Source organism: Lepisosteus platostomus, chromosome 10, assembly GCF_059453375.1.
Source record: "Lepisosteus platostomus isolate fLepPlt1 chromosome 10, fLepPlt1.hap1, whole genome shotgun sequence".
Lineage (NCBI taxonomy): Eukaryota > Metazoa > Chordata > Actinopteri > Semionotiformes > Lepisosteidae > Lepisosteus > Lepisosteus platostomus.
In genome coordinates this window covers 39437232-39455013 of record NC_142620.1, presented here as the reverse complement: position 1 = coordinate 39455013, position 17782 = coordinate 39437232, and the positions used below count along the sequence as shown (strand labels likewise).

General features: G+C 38.4%; 1 protein-coding gene across 5 annotated transcripts in view; it reads right to left on the bottom strand.

Annotated features, from left to right (window-relative positions):
* Positions 1-16707, bottom strand: part of ammecr1 (AMMECR nuclear protein 1) — a 91156-nt gene extending 74449 nt beyond the window's left edge. For 3 of the 5 annotated variants that reach the window (XM_088648979.1, XM_088648977.1, XM_088648981.1), the window contains exons 1-2: positions 16162-16707; positions 9924-10046 (exon numbers count right to left, since the gene is read on the bottom strand). In XM_088648979.1, coding sequence (XP_088505105.1) covers positions 9924-10046; positions 16162-16601 — 563 coding nt within the window. In that variant the 5' untranslated portion in view covers positions 16602-16707. The remainder of the gene's footprint in view (positions 1-9923; positions 10047-16161) is intronic. The other 2 variants (XM_088648978.1, XM_088648980.1) reach the window with 2 other exon arrangements.
* Positions 16708-17782: the final 1075 nt, after the last annotated feature.

Sequence of the window (17782 nt, the reverse complement as noted above, 5' to 3'; positions counted from 1 at the left end):
CGACTGTAATTAATGTGGCTGCAAGGTCCTCTACTACAGTGGTTCTCAACCCTGATTCTGGAGTACTCTTGTCTTTCGTGGTTTTCATTCCAAATGAGTGCTTAATCAATTGGGCCAAATTATTTTTAAGATGATTATTAAGACTCTTGGATGGATTTAGTAATTAACCCTCAGCCAGCTTCTGGGTTTCACAGCTACCGTTGTTGAGGTGTGTGGAATAAGTGGGCCTCTAAAGAACAGCTTTCCTAGTATTTTATATAAAGTCATTCTCACCTCTGGATATCATTAATTGGTTGCCAATTAAGAACTGTTTAGACAGAAACAAATCTGCAACCAGATACTAGTTTGATACAGAATGAGCTGTGTTAAATCTCTCTGCAATACTCCTGCAAACCAAATGGTGAGTACAGGGACTTAAACAGGCTTAAAAAAGTGTTAAAAAGATTTATGTGCTCTGTCCAGACAACAAAATTTAAGAATCAGGATCAATTAGCCTCACTGATTACGAACTCAGTTGGAATTAAAACCAGAAGACAAGGGGGGAAAAAAACTGAGAAAAGCATTAGATATTAATTCCAATACTTTACTTTTAAAAGCCTTGATTCAATGTACTAATTTTCCAATATACTCTGACTTGACTGACAACTTCTCCATATGAGAAAGCTGTAGGCTTAACCTTGCATAGAGAAAATTAACATTAGAAAATAATTACCACTTTAAAGTTTAACTGCTGTTTATAATGCAAATAACCCGACTGAAATATGTTCCTCGATCGCTGCTGTCCATACTGCTAACTGGTCTTTTCAAGTCCCTGGGGACCTTGTTGTCACAGGCTTTGCAAGAAATCTGAAGTATTCTGAAATCAGGAAAGCCTCTATGGGTAAACCTACAGCTGCCCTCTTTCACTATTCTGTGTAGTATTCTATAAATAGCCAGCTAATTCAAGAAAGCCCCATGTGTGTAAGCTGAGAGACAGCCACCATGTGACCTGGTATCAGCCAATAACCTCACTCGTCTTCTTCCAGTTATTAAAAGGAAGAGGCAGCCACAACACAATTCTATTGTTGCAAAAGGCAGAAAACTATTTTTCTGAATAGCCAGTCTGCTTCCTAACAGGATAAAATCATTAGTTTAATATCACCCCAGCTCACTGCCTGCCGTCTTCCTTACGATATGGCCTGCTACTTCAATTTATCAATCTGAAGCAAATTAACTCACGGCTTAAAGAAACAATTTGGAGAACAGGGCTTTAGGCTTAAACACACAGAGCAACCTCCATTGTTCAATGTGTGCTTCAGAACAGACCAGCTTAAAGAAAAGTCACCCCATGAAAGCAAATAAAAAAAGCTAGTTAAATTTTATATTACTGGGATACAGTAGTGTCTTACAATTATAAAACTAGAGTCACTGCAGGCTAATTGAGAAGACCCTATTCTACAATTAAAATAATCGTAAAAACAAATCAATAAAACCTGTTCAGATAAGCCAGCAACCTTCCAATGCTGCCTGAATGCAGAAGAATGTTAGCAGAAGAAAATGTACAAAAACCAGTCAACCAACATTTGATATTCCCCTTGAGAACCATTTTCTACATAAATATGAAAAATGAACTAGACTAGAAAGAGGTTTCCTTGTTTCATCATCTGGGGCTTTATTGCAAACGGTTAGCCTCTTGGTAGCACACAAAATAGGTCAAATTAAAAGACCACACCCAAGAACAGACTGAAAACAACAGTACTATAAACAAGAGCCCCCCTTTGATAACCAGAAACAAAACCCTCACGTTCATTGACAATAAAACCTTCTAAATTAGCTTAGGTCTCTCATTAAGCATCTTATTTGGAAAAATAAGTAAAATCACAAATCCTAGGACATTATTTCTCAGCGGGCAGAACAGAGGTGTGGCAGTTAGTTGTACTGCCTCACTGCTCTTGGATCCCAGATTCAGTTTCACACAAGGGCATGAAGTTGGCCTGTGCTCCATATGCACCTGTTTTCTCCAGGGGCTACTTTCTCTTGGTTTCCTCCCACCTCCCAAAGATGTGCTAGCTACATTTGATCTGCAATTCTAAACTGTCCCTTACTCCACGGCCCTGCGATGGAGAAAGTACAAAAGCACATGAGTGGTCATGGAAATGCTTATGTCAGAACTTGTACATTAAACGGTTTATATTGCTTTCATACGCAGAAAAGCTCATTTTCATCCTTTAGGGCTATGTTACAAAAGGGACCGAAGCTACGTCAGCTTCCGTACAGCTTACATACATTCCCTCATGTGCACCTCACGTAGCAGGTGAAGAAACAGCCTTGGCAGTGGTCTGACTGAGCTTGGAGTTCATACATTCTAAAGGTCATGCTGGAAACCGAAAAGCAACAGATGAATTAAATCTCCATAAACCCACTGGCAGAAATACAAAAAGGAAATTAAATCAATGACTTGTGTTAGGATTTTTAACTCGAGTGACACCAAAACCTGGGAACAGCCAGACCTCAGAAATCAAATATTTTTCATTTGATTGATGTTTTTGTCCAAAGCAAGTTATATTTATACCCTTTTAGATAGCTGAGCATTTTACTGGAGCACACTGAGCAAAGTATATTTCTCAAGGGTACCATAGTGTCCGACCCTAGAAATGAACCCACAAAGTTTCAGTGTCGGGTTCAGAAACTTTACCGCTGCTCCACACAGCTACTGTTCCCTAACACTATTGTTTTAATTATAACTGGAAAATAACAATCCAAGTTGTCATAGTATCTAAGGGAGCTGAGAGCTACCTGCTGAAGGCTGGGTCATTCACAGTGAGCTAACTCCTGAAAACTGAGTACACAATCACACCTGAAGAGGTGCAGGTAAGGCACACTTGCATACTAGCAAAATAAATAAAAGTGTACTTCTGTTAAAAGGAGGAAAACGCACTGTTCCATAACCATATGGTAATATACTGAAAGGCAAATGCTGACACCACAGGGTCATAAAGCCTGTCTTATGTTTGTCAGAAACAGCTGACAAACCTGTTTTATAAAAGAGCCTGTTTGAGCCAGGGATAAAGGGAATGAATGCAGAGTTACCAGCTCACAACTCTTAAGTACACCCACTGTTTTCTGATGGCAAAAAACATCTGAGACTGTTCAAAACATGCTATTTAAATGCACTATTTGTGTAAATAATTTGTTGTACCATGTCTAAATTTAAAACCTTACTAAAAGCATTTGGATGAAAAACAGTTCTGTCTCAATGCATAGGTGTTGTAAACTCAGAAATCAGCATGTGTGATCAGCATGTGATCAGATTTGTTGCTTCCACATCACATTTAGGCTGGTTTAACAGAGCAGAGAGACCTATTGAACTATACCTAATGGTCTCAATACCTGATGTTTTCCATCAGAAGCACTCGACCTCCCACAGTTAAAAGACTGTAGGCTAAGTGTGTGCTTATAGGCTAAGAAAAGGAGTATTTTTGTGCCTTTCAAGTGATTAGAAGTCTAAAAATTACAACCTTAGTGCACCCCTTTATAATTTCACCAGCCCAGCTCGAATGATAGGGTGCTGGGAGCCACTTAAGTCACCTTCATGCAAGAATCTGCCAGCTGATCACTGTGTGGTGACCAAAACTAAACAAAGACTGAGCACTTAGCAGGTAATCAAATTAACATCAAGACTTGTAAATATCACAGCAGGGCTAAAAATTGAGTGTATGAAGCTAAAAAATGCTCTGTACATGTTAACCCTTACCCCAAGTCCAATTAGAGCAAGGCAATCATTGAGTCAAAATACGTATCAAGTTCCCACTTTACCAGCCTGCTGCAGAGGTAGAAGATCAACTGGTTTTGGATTCAAGATTATCCTTTGTCTGAGACAGGATCACATCTCTTATCATTCTTTACCTGTGTGCTTAACTGATGTTAGTCAGTGAAGTCTCCTGAATTCTGAATCTACTAGCTGAAACAGAAGAGCAGCAAGCAGGTTCTGTTTAATTGTTTTCAAATATACAAGCCAGGAGTTTGAATTGAAACCTAAACAAATTTAAAACAGATCTAAATTAATAAATTACAGTCTGTAATTAAACCAATTTAATACTGATGAATTGTCATTTATTTTGCTTTTTTTAACCTAAAATCTGGCTCATTAATATAAATATTTAATACAATTTTCAAATGTACAATAACTTGAAAAGGCTATTTTCTATGCTCCTTGAAATGAAAAAGAAAAGCCCAATAATCTAATGCAATTCAATACAATTACTTTTACAGAAAGGAGATAGGGAACCACTGCATGGGATTCAGAGAAACTTACAACCCAAACAGACAGACCTCTCTGCCCCTCCTAACTACAAAAATAAACGCCACTCTGCAAATTTCACATTATTACAACTTATTTTAGCAGTTACTATGACAGCATATAGACTTAAAGCTTAGTTATTTGATACAGGGACAGGCCTATATTATAAATAAATAATAATGTGGCAGCTATCGCATCAAGCTAGGATTATGGGAGGAAACTGAGGACCCAGAGAAAACTCATGCTCCTCAACTCATGAGGAGAACATACAAACTCCAAGCAGACAGCACTCGAGGTTTGGAACTGACTACAGGGACCCAGAGCTGCAAGGCAGCAATGCTAATCACTGCCCCCCTGTGCCGCTCAAAAGGCAAACGAAGCATTTTAAAATGAGATTAATTGGTTTCTGGTAAGTTTGTCGCTGGTGTGATTGTGACTGACGTCCCATCCAAGGTGTATCTTGCTTTGCTCTCATTGCTTCTCAGGATAGGTTCCGCCACCCCCTATTGGAAGTGTTTAGAAAATGGATGGATGGATCTAGCTAGGAAAGCTACAAGTGCTGTGTCAATTCAAGTGAACAAGTAATAGGTTTATTCCATGCTGAAAAAAAGAAGAAAGAAAACACAACATTTCGGCCGTGAAGCCTTCTTCAGGTGTCCAATACTTTGATTCAAGTGCCCACCTTCTGGGGATACAAGCTGGATCCAACAACAATATAGTTGTTCAAATAAAAATCTTCAATATGTTACCGACTTAAGTATCTAGCAATTTGTATCTAGTAATCAGCTTTAACAGTACATTTGGCAAATCATAGTGTTATAGCCCTAGGAAGATAAATTACTGTGCTTTTTACTTTTAAAGAAATATTTTATTTTATAACCTAAGTATAAGTAACTAAATTTTTCTAGAAAATAACCCAATGCTTTTTTACAATTACATTTTAATTTGACTGCTATATAAAATATGTATTATATTTTATTGTTTATATATAAACATCTTGAAATCTGAACTATTTGATTTAATTTCAATGTTACAACCTTTTAGTAAAGATGATAAAATGTATATTTTGGCCTATTAAAGTTTTTTATTTCAAAAAAGTATTTCCTAAAATAACATTTCTGTATGTTATTGTATGAGCTGGACTGTAAAGTGTTGCAAGATGCAGAGCCAGTGGTGAAAATTATGTTAACAGAACTGGAAAATCGTCATTCTTGTTGTAGATGCGTGAACTGAACAGCCTAGCAGTGATGATAAAGTCCGTCAGTCCAACTGACTATTCAGAGTGATGTTTGTGCATGTTTTCAGAGTGTTGGGAAATGTATTGTTTTAAGAATTCACCATTATCTTTATTTACATAATTACATACACAAACCAGGGCAGAAGAAAGTTAGAGTGGAAAACTGAAAAAAAAAAGGGAAACGTTTTAACACATGTAGCATACATCTAGAATGCTTCCTAAAAATGCCTTTCCTCCTTCCCCAAACACATTTTCCAACTTGGGGAATGAATTTTCAAGAACCATTGTGTTCCGCGATGATATCAAAGGATACCTGTAGCTTAAAAAAAAAAGAACCACAAAGCGTAATCCTTCCAGCAGGTTTTCAGTCACCAGCAGAAACAGTCATGTAAGTGTGTTTGTTTACTGTTGCTCTCTATAATCTCATTGCAGTTCAATAGCTCCAGGCTCCCAAACAAATCCTTAGAAGGCCCCACATTTAAAGGCAAATTTAGAAGCTGACTCAAGACAGTCAAGTGCTTCAGTACCCAAGAAGCCAATGACTTTTGGTGAGCAGCAACTGGATTAGTTTGAGAATTCATTATACATATAGGTGCTCGGTGACGCAGTCCAATACTATCATAAGCAAGTATCCTAAATTAAATTTATAGTGATCAAACACACCGAGCTATAATAGTTCAAAAACAAAGAAAGTACCAGGTGCAGATACAGTTGTGTTTAAACATATATTGAACAAGTGTGACTAAACGTCAGAAAAAATCTATAGGGAATTCTACTATTTAATTACTAAAGCATCCACAAAGGAACATTTTGCTGGTGTAGGCATTTTCAATAAGGAACCAGATGTTTTTCAAAGAATGTGTGCATCCCAAGCATTTAATTAAAACAACAAGCAGGCTAATGTTTCAAAACCAATGCTTTTTAATAAAACGGATGCATCATTTTGTTGAAAATAATGCAACAAATCTAGCCATACTGAATTAATATAAATATCAATTACAAATACAATTAAAAAATAATAATTTCTGTACAATAAGACCGACTCTGGTAAAACCTATTTTTAAAACAAATAATGCATCTAAACACTGAGAATCAATATTTAGATTATTCCGAATACCATTTTTGAGACTCAAATCCATTCAGACTTATCAGGCACTTAAATTTTTAACCCACCAGATCACATTTGAGACTTACAGCAGCCTAGTACCTTCAAACATTAGGCTGAAAAGTGCATTTTAATTTCAGAAACGGAAACTTGTGGTGCAAATGTGATTGTCATATGATTATATTTCATATAGTAACAGTCTTTACTACTTAATAGTAGTAGAAGTCAGACAATTGTTTTGTTTACATGCTTTGACAGTGTAAATGTGGTTTATCATATTCTCAATTTTGTTTTGGTTTTCTCGTCTAAAACGTTTTAATGCCACTTAAAACATACCAAAACCTACTTAAATCTGTAAAGTGCCACAAGAAATTGAATGCTAGATAAAGCTTTTCTTTTATTCAGGGATCAGACCTATCACCAACATAAATTACATGAATTTAAATGAATTCACATCTGTGCACATTTGACCCATTTTTCAATGCAACGCTGACTATTAATGTGTAAGGCTAAATTTGCCTACTACAAAGCTCTACATTTCATTACATACTGTAAGTCTACGGTCTTTTTTGAGCATCAAAGGATTTTTGATAATACGTCTTCTAAGGGACAATACCTACTTTGTCCTACTGTACATTTCATAAATGTGTGCAATTACTTCCAATTAACTAGAAATACAGGCAGCCAAATGTTGCAAGCAGAGTCATTGTGGATAACTGTCCGCAACATACAAGAATAATACACAGGAACACAACAGGAATGCTTTTGATTCTTCTGCAATAGTTTCCATCCTCCACCAGCAGTACATGAAAACGAGTTTTAAATCTAATTCTGCAATAAAATGTACTGTGCTACAAACACTGTAAACTATTTCCAAGTGTCTTTCAAGTTTCATACTGTTTTACAAAATGTACTAAGAACTTTTACAATCCTTAAAAGCTAATTATTGTTACTGCTACAGATTTGTAGCAGATTGCCGTTTCATTATTTTTATTTAAAAAAAAGACACTGAACTTGTCGGCTTTCAGTAATGGGTCTGATCCAAGTGCAACAGTGCCCATGTTTCCATGTTCTGCTCCCTGGAAAGTCCAGAAATGGCTTCTGACCTTTATGTTCACACCGGCTACAGGATATGAAAAGTTGGTCCAAAACCAACTGTGTGTTTACATATACCCTGGGCTGGCCCTGGAAATACCAACCCTGAGTCAAAAAGGTGAATTAATTCAGATCGAAATTTCATTCTGAGAGTGTTCAGACAAGGGAAAACCCCTTGAGGCAGTTAGGCAGCTAAAACTGAAGTCTCAAAAGGGTTAAAATCATGACACTTAAAACTTGAAGAGATTCCCTAAAGCTGTGCCTGGGAATATTTGGCACGAAGGCTAAACCTCTGTTCTGTTAACCTTTCATCATGAAAACCTGTCGCAGAGTTACAGAAGAAACAGGATTTGGGGTTTCCTTAATCCCATCTGATTCAAACTGTTTCAACAGGAAAGTCTGGAGATTAAGGAGAAACGATAATAATAAAGCAGGGATTCTGGTTGTGCAAATTGTGTTTCAGCTGGTTGCACAGCCTTTCCTTATATTACGCAAAAAATAAAGAACTGCACTTTAACTCATTAAGCAATAAATACTTCCATGTTAAGTGTTAAGTACAATGCTTTGGTAATTGTATAAAGCAGATGACCACAAAGAATGACTCAGGGTTGCAAGCAAATTTGAATAAATTCAAAATGATCAAACAAAGTACAGTGCCTTACAAAAGTACCTACCCCATCCAAACACGTCAGATTTTTTAATTAAAATGACATACACATTTTTAACAAATATATTTAATGAGAACTTGAATACTCAAGATGAACATTTGGATGGGTAAAAGAAGAAAAATGTCAACACCAACAGCAATGAAAAATCAAAAACTAGAATATGTTGATTATTTGAGGATTTACCCACTTTGCAAACCTAAATTAGTTACACAGTTAGTTGAATGGCCTCTGTCTGTGTTCAACAGCAGTAGTTCAGAATACCAGTCTCTTTAAGGTCCTTCATTAACCTTCTCTGGCTATTACCATTAGGGTCCAAATCTCAATTCTATTAAGAACTTGAATAACATTCACGCACTTCTACTCCACACCCTATAACCCATCCCAACCTAACTGTGTGGAATACACACTCTTTCTGCTGCCCGCAGAGGCCCAGTAGTTATTTGGTGAGGGTTTCTAATATCTGCACCAGTCTGAGCTGGAAATAATATTTATTCTCAGATTATTTTCATTAAAAGTGATACTTTTGTTTGCTACAATAATAATACAATAAAGGAAAAAAAGGGAATTGCATATATTCTTTGTGGCTGGCATGTTATCTACATTACATATTTCACAATACTTTCCATAAAGGAAGTAGCACCAAGCAATACTTAGCCTTGAATGGAGTGTGTTGTTACTGCCCTTCTTTGTTTCTTGTATTGGTTTCTTCCAGATTGGCAATAACCAAATAGGACAGTTATCTGTTGCTCACACGCTGACTCAGTAATGCCCAGCCGTTGACGTTCTGACCTTGACACAAGCTGGTAGCTATGAGAGGCTCCTTGTGCTAGCCCTGACCTGCTTTGACACAGACCAGCAAATGCAGGCCAGGGGGCCTTGAACTCACATAGCTTGACTAAAAATCATTTTTTAGGAAATGAAACAAAGAGAAAATGTTAATGCTTCCTTAAAGAGTGTTAAATCTATTAGGAAAGATGTGGCTATATTTGCAACACTCACAAGTATGAAAAAGCCTATAAATGAAATTAAATGAATACAGCATTGAAATTGCAGATGTTTAAAAATAATATACACTGTAAAAGAAAAAGCTCAGTCCCCCATATATTTCTTTTATGAGTCACACACTGAAGTTTCCAGTTAGCCCATAAGTCCCTGTATCCATTACGCCAGAACATGTACATATAATCCTAACAAAGCTAGCAGCATTTAGACTTGTGATCGCTTCTTTTTCTAATTTAGTAAGGTGATCACAGTCTCAGTGTCTGCCAAAAGAAAAAAACAATTATTGACCTATAAATCTGATACCGCCAGTACTTGTATTAACATGATTCATAATTGTAGTTATGAAGATGAAGGATGAACTTGAGAAAGTAAAGAGGTAGCTGAGAAAACACTGTCAATAGATCATGCAGATCTAAAACCATCTCCGGGAGAATAGATTTTCCACTTCTGACATACAAATGATCAGTCCTGAAACCTGCCACAAAAAAAAATTACTAACGCCATCATGATGTATTGTGCGTCTCATCATCCGGAGACACTGACCACAGGTCGTGTGGTAGGTTGCCCTCTAGATGAATGACACCTCCAAGTGCAAAATACATCAGGGTCTTCACTCTGCTAGGATGTGAGAAAGGGTGCACCTGTTCTGGCAAACTGCTGCTGCAGAAAAACAAAAAAAGGTACAGGATTCAGCCACCTATCTGAAAATCACTGCAAATGAGCAGGAGCTAAAAAATGTTGCTGAAAGGGATATAATGTGGCTGCCTGTCTTTTACATTGCTACATAGCTATTCTACACTGGTATACTGTTAAATTATTCATCTGTGATTAATTGAACATCTCTGGACCTGGATGCAACAAAGCCCTACACTTGGCTAGATTCGAGGGAGGACAGGGTGATAAAATGTTGCCATCAGTAAGAAAACCTTGTTAGTAAAGACAAAATGTTTGCCTTTTCAGAGGTCTGAAATACATATAATCTTAACTCTTAAAATTGTACATCTATGAGGAAAAAAAACTAAAAAATACTTTACATGACAAGTCCTTTCTACTAAAAAGAAATATTTATAAATAATTGCTTATAACAGAACTCCAAACCCATAAGAGCTAAAATAAAGTTCACTATATAGAACAGAATACCACATACACTGTTTGATGACTCAAATGTAGCATTCATCCTTGGTGCTTTATTACTATGGTGCTGGATGAACAGTCTTAGCAAACCTTCTTAGCTCTGAACTGTACAAGGGCTTTTACAGTCTGTCTTCACAGAACTGTTGTCTCCTCAGAACAGCAGAAGGCTCTAATATTTACACAGCCTGGGCTGTGGAGATCAGTTTCAGTCTATAAGGCTCATTCAGCTTCTTGACCTCTCAGGGCATGACCTTGTCTGTTTACCACCTCGAGGAAGAGGGTGCGACAGCTATAAGTCAGAAAGAGCCAACAAAAGGAAGTGTGTACATAATACACTGAATGCATAATGGAAAAGGTAACCATGAATAACTAAAGAGGGAAAAATAATTACAGATACCGATGGGAACTGCGCCAAACTATTGATAGTTGCAGAGAGCGTATTCAAACGCCTGCTGAAGCACAAACAAGAAGACCAGCTCACCGATGGAAAACAATGGGCTTGTGGTGGTGACCATGTCGCTGATACACTTTTTTAGGGTTGCAGTTTAACATCACTCGGGAGTTGTACCATTTCATTCTGGCAGTCTTATCTAATGAAGTACTTATCCGCCATTAGTTTCAGGTAAAAAAACAGTGAAAACAAATCTGAACTTAGACAAGAAATCTACCCTAGATTGAATGTACTATTCAAGTGGAAATCGGTTTCTTGACTTCCATGCTGATTAAAGTCCAGACACAAATCAAAGAAATGTCAGGACTGTGCCTTGGCTGGGTTTGGGTATCCAATGGCCACCATGCTACTGTAGGAAAACTTCACTATCTTTACAGACCATTTTATTCATTTGTAGTACTCCTTTCGAGGCCAGAAGGTAATGGAACCCAAGCTAAAATACCACAGCAGTGGAATTGGGAACTGTTGTCTTTAAATATCCACAATATTACTGTCCTAAAGGCATCACTATTGTGAAATATAAAGTTAAAATACCATAGCAGTGGAATTGGGAACCCACAACATAACTGTTCTAAAGGCATCATCATTGTGCAATATAATGAGCAATCATGCATACAAGGTAGGAAAGGAAGAAACAAAAAGACCACATCAGTTACATACTGCAATAATATATGAACAATTTATGTCATGTATTTTGCCAAACCGCTTTATACCAGTGTCGCTGGAAGCCAGATCCTACCTGGCAAGCAACGGGCGCAAGGCAGGGTACACCCTGGACGGGGCACCAGTCCATCGCAGGGCAAGTGCAAGCCAATCAGACATGGGGACAATTTGGAGGCCATGGTAAAGGCAAAGGGTGCAAATTTGGCCCAGACACCAGCATAACTCCCTACTCTTATCGAGAAATGCCCGGGGATCTTGAAAGACCACAGAGTCAGGACCTCGGTTTAACATTTCATCAGAAAGACGGCGCCCACTACAGTATAGTGTCCCCTCCACTGTACCGGGGCATTAGGACCCACACAGACCGCAGGGTGGGCACCCCCCGCTGAAAAGAACAATTTATTTGCAAAAAAATTACTTTCCACAAGCAGAGTTATTTTACCGCTTTAAAATACTAAAAAGCTTTACAAAACCCATCTGAAAAGGCGTGGTGTAAGCTCTTCCATAACAAAAAAAGCACTTCAGGAAATTTCCATGGTCCAAAGCAACATCAAGTTAGGCGCGCAATTCTGTCTTTTGCTATATTTGGTTTGACTTAAATCAGTTCGGCAAATCAAAAAGTAGTCATCAGTAATCAAACATTTGGGATCAACTGGACTTAGCCAAAAAACTCTAGTTCCATGACACAAAATACTCGGTCTTGTTTATGTTGTTATATCTTGGATCTAATGAGCCCTTTCCAAACGTTAGCAAGTATAAAGATGGAGGCTTTACACACTGGCTCATTACACTCAAAGATTTACTGTTGTATCAAAACCAGACCAAGCAATCTGACGTAATGCTTTTCAGCGCCATTAGGGTATATGATGTCATTATTTTCTTTAGAAAACAGTAATAAGTTTACGACAGCCGAAACTAATTTTGATTGTCGGGGAAACCTAATACAAAAAAGCAAAATTAGGAACAAAATTTGGCATTGCTATTCTTTCCTTACTTTTAATTTCATTTGTACAATAAAAAATGATGAGTCCTAACCTCATTCTTAACACTTTCTTCACCTACTTTCAAAGAACAATATTTTAACATTAAAACAAGATTTTAATTTTTTTATTTATAGGACTGATAGATCATGTGATTATTTTTATTTCTACCTGACAAAAAGATCAGATACTTAGATAATCATTTTATTTAGCAATCATACTGTACTTCATGACAATCCATCCCAACCTTGTCAAAGACTAAGGTTCTCAACACCAAAAAGCATGTAATGTTTACAAAGTTAACATGCCTCCAAAATTCTAATTTCTAAAGCATTTGTTCATGACTTCATTTTGCACCTTCCTCAACGTCATTGTCTTTTTTCCTTAAACGATAGGAGCGAGTCCATTTTTATTAAAGTTATTTGACAGACATCTTAATGAACACATTTTATAACCTCTCCAGACTATTCTTAATGAAGCCATACGCAGCAAGCACACTCTTGATCCTTTTAAAGAGCAGAAGAAACAAAATACCATACCCATTTAACACTATTTCACAAGTTATACTAAATATTATTAAGGAATTAAAAACGTGACCACAGTGCTTTATACATTCAATCGTGTCTTTCATTCATATTTTGAAAAACAACTGAACAACATGGAATATGCTGGGTATCTATAGAGAACGACAGTGACATGTTAAGAGTTATCCTTTTATGTATAAAGGACTGGGTACACATCAAACTATTACAAACACAAGAGAAAAGATTTCAACCATCAGTTAACCACATTTCATTTCTAGTGGGAAGAAAAATACATTAGTGCACCTCCCAGACTGGAATGAGGTTTCTTTTCTTTGATAAATATTTCCTAAATCCACATAAAGCATTCAATTCGTTTTGGGGTATTACAACACTGTAACGAGTAAAAAGTTGATAACTTGTGGTATCTAATGACACTGTCCCTTAATGCCCCAATGTGTGACATCAGAGGTTCACAATGCAGGTGAAGGTCTGGATTTAGTCACCATGGCAGTTGTCAGCAATACTGGGTAAACCAATGAGATAGGTGGGACTTAACAATACTTTCTTCTCTTTGGGGGCACTCCACCCAAGTGCTAATGTTAAAAACGAATTGCAAGTTCAAACCTACTCCTTCCTCCTTTCATTCAGACTACATTTGTTTGTGTACTTTTAACTAATGTTAAATGAAAGCCTTTCAGCATGTACTAAAATTACCCCACAATGAAAAGATATTTAGGCCTATTAAATTAAAGTGGGAATTTCCATAAAATAAAAAACCTTCTAGTGAAAAAAATCAATACTGTAGTAGAGAAAAAATATCAGGCCAAAACAATTATTGTATTAATCCTGCCCTGTCTTTCTGCTCTCCATTTTCACATTTTCATGAGCGGTTTATTAATGTTGTGTTTAACATTTTTCTAGGATAAAGATTTAAAGACCAAGTTTACAGTGCAACACTAAAGATATAACCACAATGTAATCAAGCAAATCATTTTAATACTCTACTACTGGACATCATAATCTCCCCTGAGATTTGATGCAGCCATTTAATTAACCTTTGCATGAGGCTTTGAACACATAAATAAAGGACTTATACAGAGCACAAGACTGCTTCTGTAACAAGTATCTCTTGAAGGTTTTCCATTTGTCTCAGGAATATAGAATCCAGAAATTCTGCAAGCCACCCACTCAAGAAATATAAATTGTAATTTGGGTATTTTAACTGTCCAAAACTTCATATACAATATGTATGTCTAACACTGTATGTACACACAGTATATATGACCAGTACATTAAAAAACATGCACATCAGAGCTTGCTTTTGTGGGAATTGCAAAAAAAAGATAAATACTAAGCCACTCAAAGATAATAAACACACCTTAGTTCCGTACAAGAGGTTCAGAGGTAATTATTTTATGTGCAAAATAAAGGAAATGTAATTCAATAACAACAGCAGTAGCACAACAAGGTCAAACAAAGACTGCATAACCCTAAATCATTTCTGAAAAGATCTTCCTTCAAAGTACGCTTTGTTCTTTTCTAGGTTTTCATTACAAGAACAGTGGAAGAAATTTACGAACAGGAAAGGTTTGGCTGGTAAATAAAACAGTGTTAACGAAAAAAAACGTCGAAAAATTAGACAAAGAACCAGCAGCGGACTTCCTTCAATTATGAAGCTATGACTGTATGGAGTGTCCTGTATGTAGACGTATACAATACCGTTCCGAACAAAGAAAATGTTTAAGCAGCTGTCTTAACTTTAAATTATTTTAAAATACGTTTTTTCCCCCCATCTAATAGTACACCGTGGAACTCTTAAAAACTAAAACGAACACACTCTCCCACGAAGCTAAAGACAAAAACCGAAGACCTTAATTACCCTCCGACCTAAAGAAAGTGATAGTAGTATATCCTCATAGGCCTATATCAGCCATATTTATGTTCACACACAAAGCAGAGCACGGTATACTTCAACAAGCAGGACTGTTACACTTAAAGATGTACGATCAACCGGGGATATACGCCTGTTTGCCTGTGTTGGGGGACGAGGGGTGTCACTTCGTCATTCATTATTTAAAACACAGGATTGACACAGGAAGATCCGCAAGAGACTCAATACTATTCCAATACTCCCTTCTTGGTTTACACAGGCTACATTTTTGCAAAGGTTCATTTACAACAAACAAGGAAGATCCTTGCCTAAACTGAATATGCTACTGACTACTTTTTTTTTTACTCCTTTTCAACAAAACCTAGTTGCATATTTATACGTAAAGTACATTAAAATGTCATTAGCAATTCGGTAAGGTTACACAACCATTTGTTCACAGACGATGAAAGACTAGCAATGTACTAAAACACCCCAGGCTCTACAGCAGACACCGAGTTGTACCTTAACTTGAAACTTACATTTCACACATTTTTAAAAGAAAGGTATTTTCGCACACCTCGAGGTTGGACTACACAACCTGCGGTAAGTTACTACTTCAGCGATGAAGTTCAAGCACATGCAATACTAGCCATCGAAACAATTAAAACCAATTCCAAAAAAATCAAGCTTCTTAATTCTGGGTCGAAATTAAAAATCAGGAGCGCCCGATTGACACCTGGAGAACCTCGCTTTGCACACCAGCTCTCTCGACGCAAGTTTATTGATGTCTCTCTTCCATGTTCAAAACCGGTCGGCACTTTAAAAATAAATGAGTGAACTACTCTGTTTTGAACAGCAGACGGAGAATAGTCCAAGTAACATAACGTGTCTGTGAATCACTGGCTTGTCCTTTACCTCACACTGACCAAGAGCTGAACACAAAAACTTTTGGAAATTACTCCGAGAATGTGATCTCCAACTGCTGGACAGGCACGCGTGCGAGGAAGCATACTACTACCACACTAACCACGATACTTCAGTCACTTTAAGATAACACAGTTTCGTGTTGTGTGTGTAGAAATGAGGTTAATCAAAGCGAAAGGACGAACACATCAGGAAATAACAAATGCATGCTCGCAGCTGGGGTACTCACTAAGGGTCGTTTGTAAACCTGGGTGTCCGGGGAGGCTGGTATCCGTATAGATGACAATAAAGCACGTCGAAGCAGAAGCAACACATCTCCGCCGAAACAACCATCTTCCTGCTGCTGCCAGAGCCGGGTCCAGGGCTGAGGTTCGGGGAGAGGCCGGTGGTGTTATAGCCTCCCGGAGTTGGGGACAGCGCGCTGCTGTTACTGCCACTGCTACCCCCGGGACCCCCCAGGCCGTTCACACGATTCACACTCCCGGCCGCCACCGCCGAGGAAGAGCCGATTCCCAAGTCCGAGCCGCAATGTCCAGTCCCAGCTCCCCCGCTCCCCGCCCCGCCGGGACCCCCCGACCCGGGGGACCCCGACAGCTTCTGCTTCTTCACCCCGCAGCACCCGGCCGCCATCTTGGAACAATCTGCTCCGACACACCGCTTCCGACCCATCGCCGTCACCGCGGGAGGGGCGGGGGGAAACGCCGACCAGACGTAGAAATCCCACTGCGTTAACACGTAAGACGGACAATGCTCCACCTTCTCTCTTTTTCCAAATTTAATACCCAGCGTAGACTACGTTAAATTTTCAACTCCCAAACAAGGGGGAGGGAGGGGGACGCAAGGAAAAAAGAGGAGGGGGAAGACTGCAATGTCACCCGATCCTTTTTCTCTTTTTTTAAAGTGACGTACCTTACGGAGAATCCTTACGCTGTTTTCTTAAGAGAGTCTTCTGCCCACCGGACTGTTGCAAATCCACTCCTTCCACCGGACCCAGATAATTCGACAATGTGCAGGCCCCAGTGTTTTGGACAATAAAAAAAAAAAATGAACGACCGTGTTAAGAACAAACTGCCCTGCTTCCACGAACCAGGTAGACGCAGACCATATGGTACTCGCTACGATATCTGCTTAAAAGGACAGCAGTTAGGTGGTTTGGTAGAGAGGAATACTGCACTGTCAGCACAGAGGCAGCGATCCTGTTTTTGTGTGGGAGTGGGGCGACTGAGCGCGCAGGACCCACACGTTTCAGCATGAATAACAAGTAAGGCTCCGGATGAGATAGCTACCACACACCCGTTGTTCACTTGCATCCGAACTTCTTTATATTTTCACGAGTTCAGGTCCAAGACCCACTTGATGCGAAGTCCAAGCGGTCTAAAATATGCAGTTTATTTTCACAGCATCTGCAACGTGCTTGTCATTGTTTTAAAAAAAATGTAGCTGCAGCTGGATTCCACCTGCTTTTCTCAGTGCTCTGGACGTGGTTAGCGTTTTTTATTAAAATACCACGGCGTACAAAGCAGACTTGGAAGTTTACTGTAGCCCTGTGGGAAGGATGTCATCAGTTTATTCTGAGTCATTTTTGCACGACATCCTAGTCCGCAAGGCAGAAGTCCAGCTCTTTCCACCCTATCTCCTCATCCGGCTGGCAGGTCTGGATGCTGCCCGTTTCAACTGCAGTAGAAATGTATCGTCCGACCATCCGAAACCTCTCGCACCTTTTTCTTACTGGTTCCACATACACAAAAAAATATACTATTCAGGACGTATTTTGCGATTAATTCCTACGCATAGTACGTAAATTCTCTCGGGTCATCAAATCTCTGAACCCTGCGCGCTATCTGCGTACA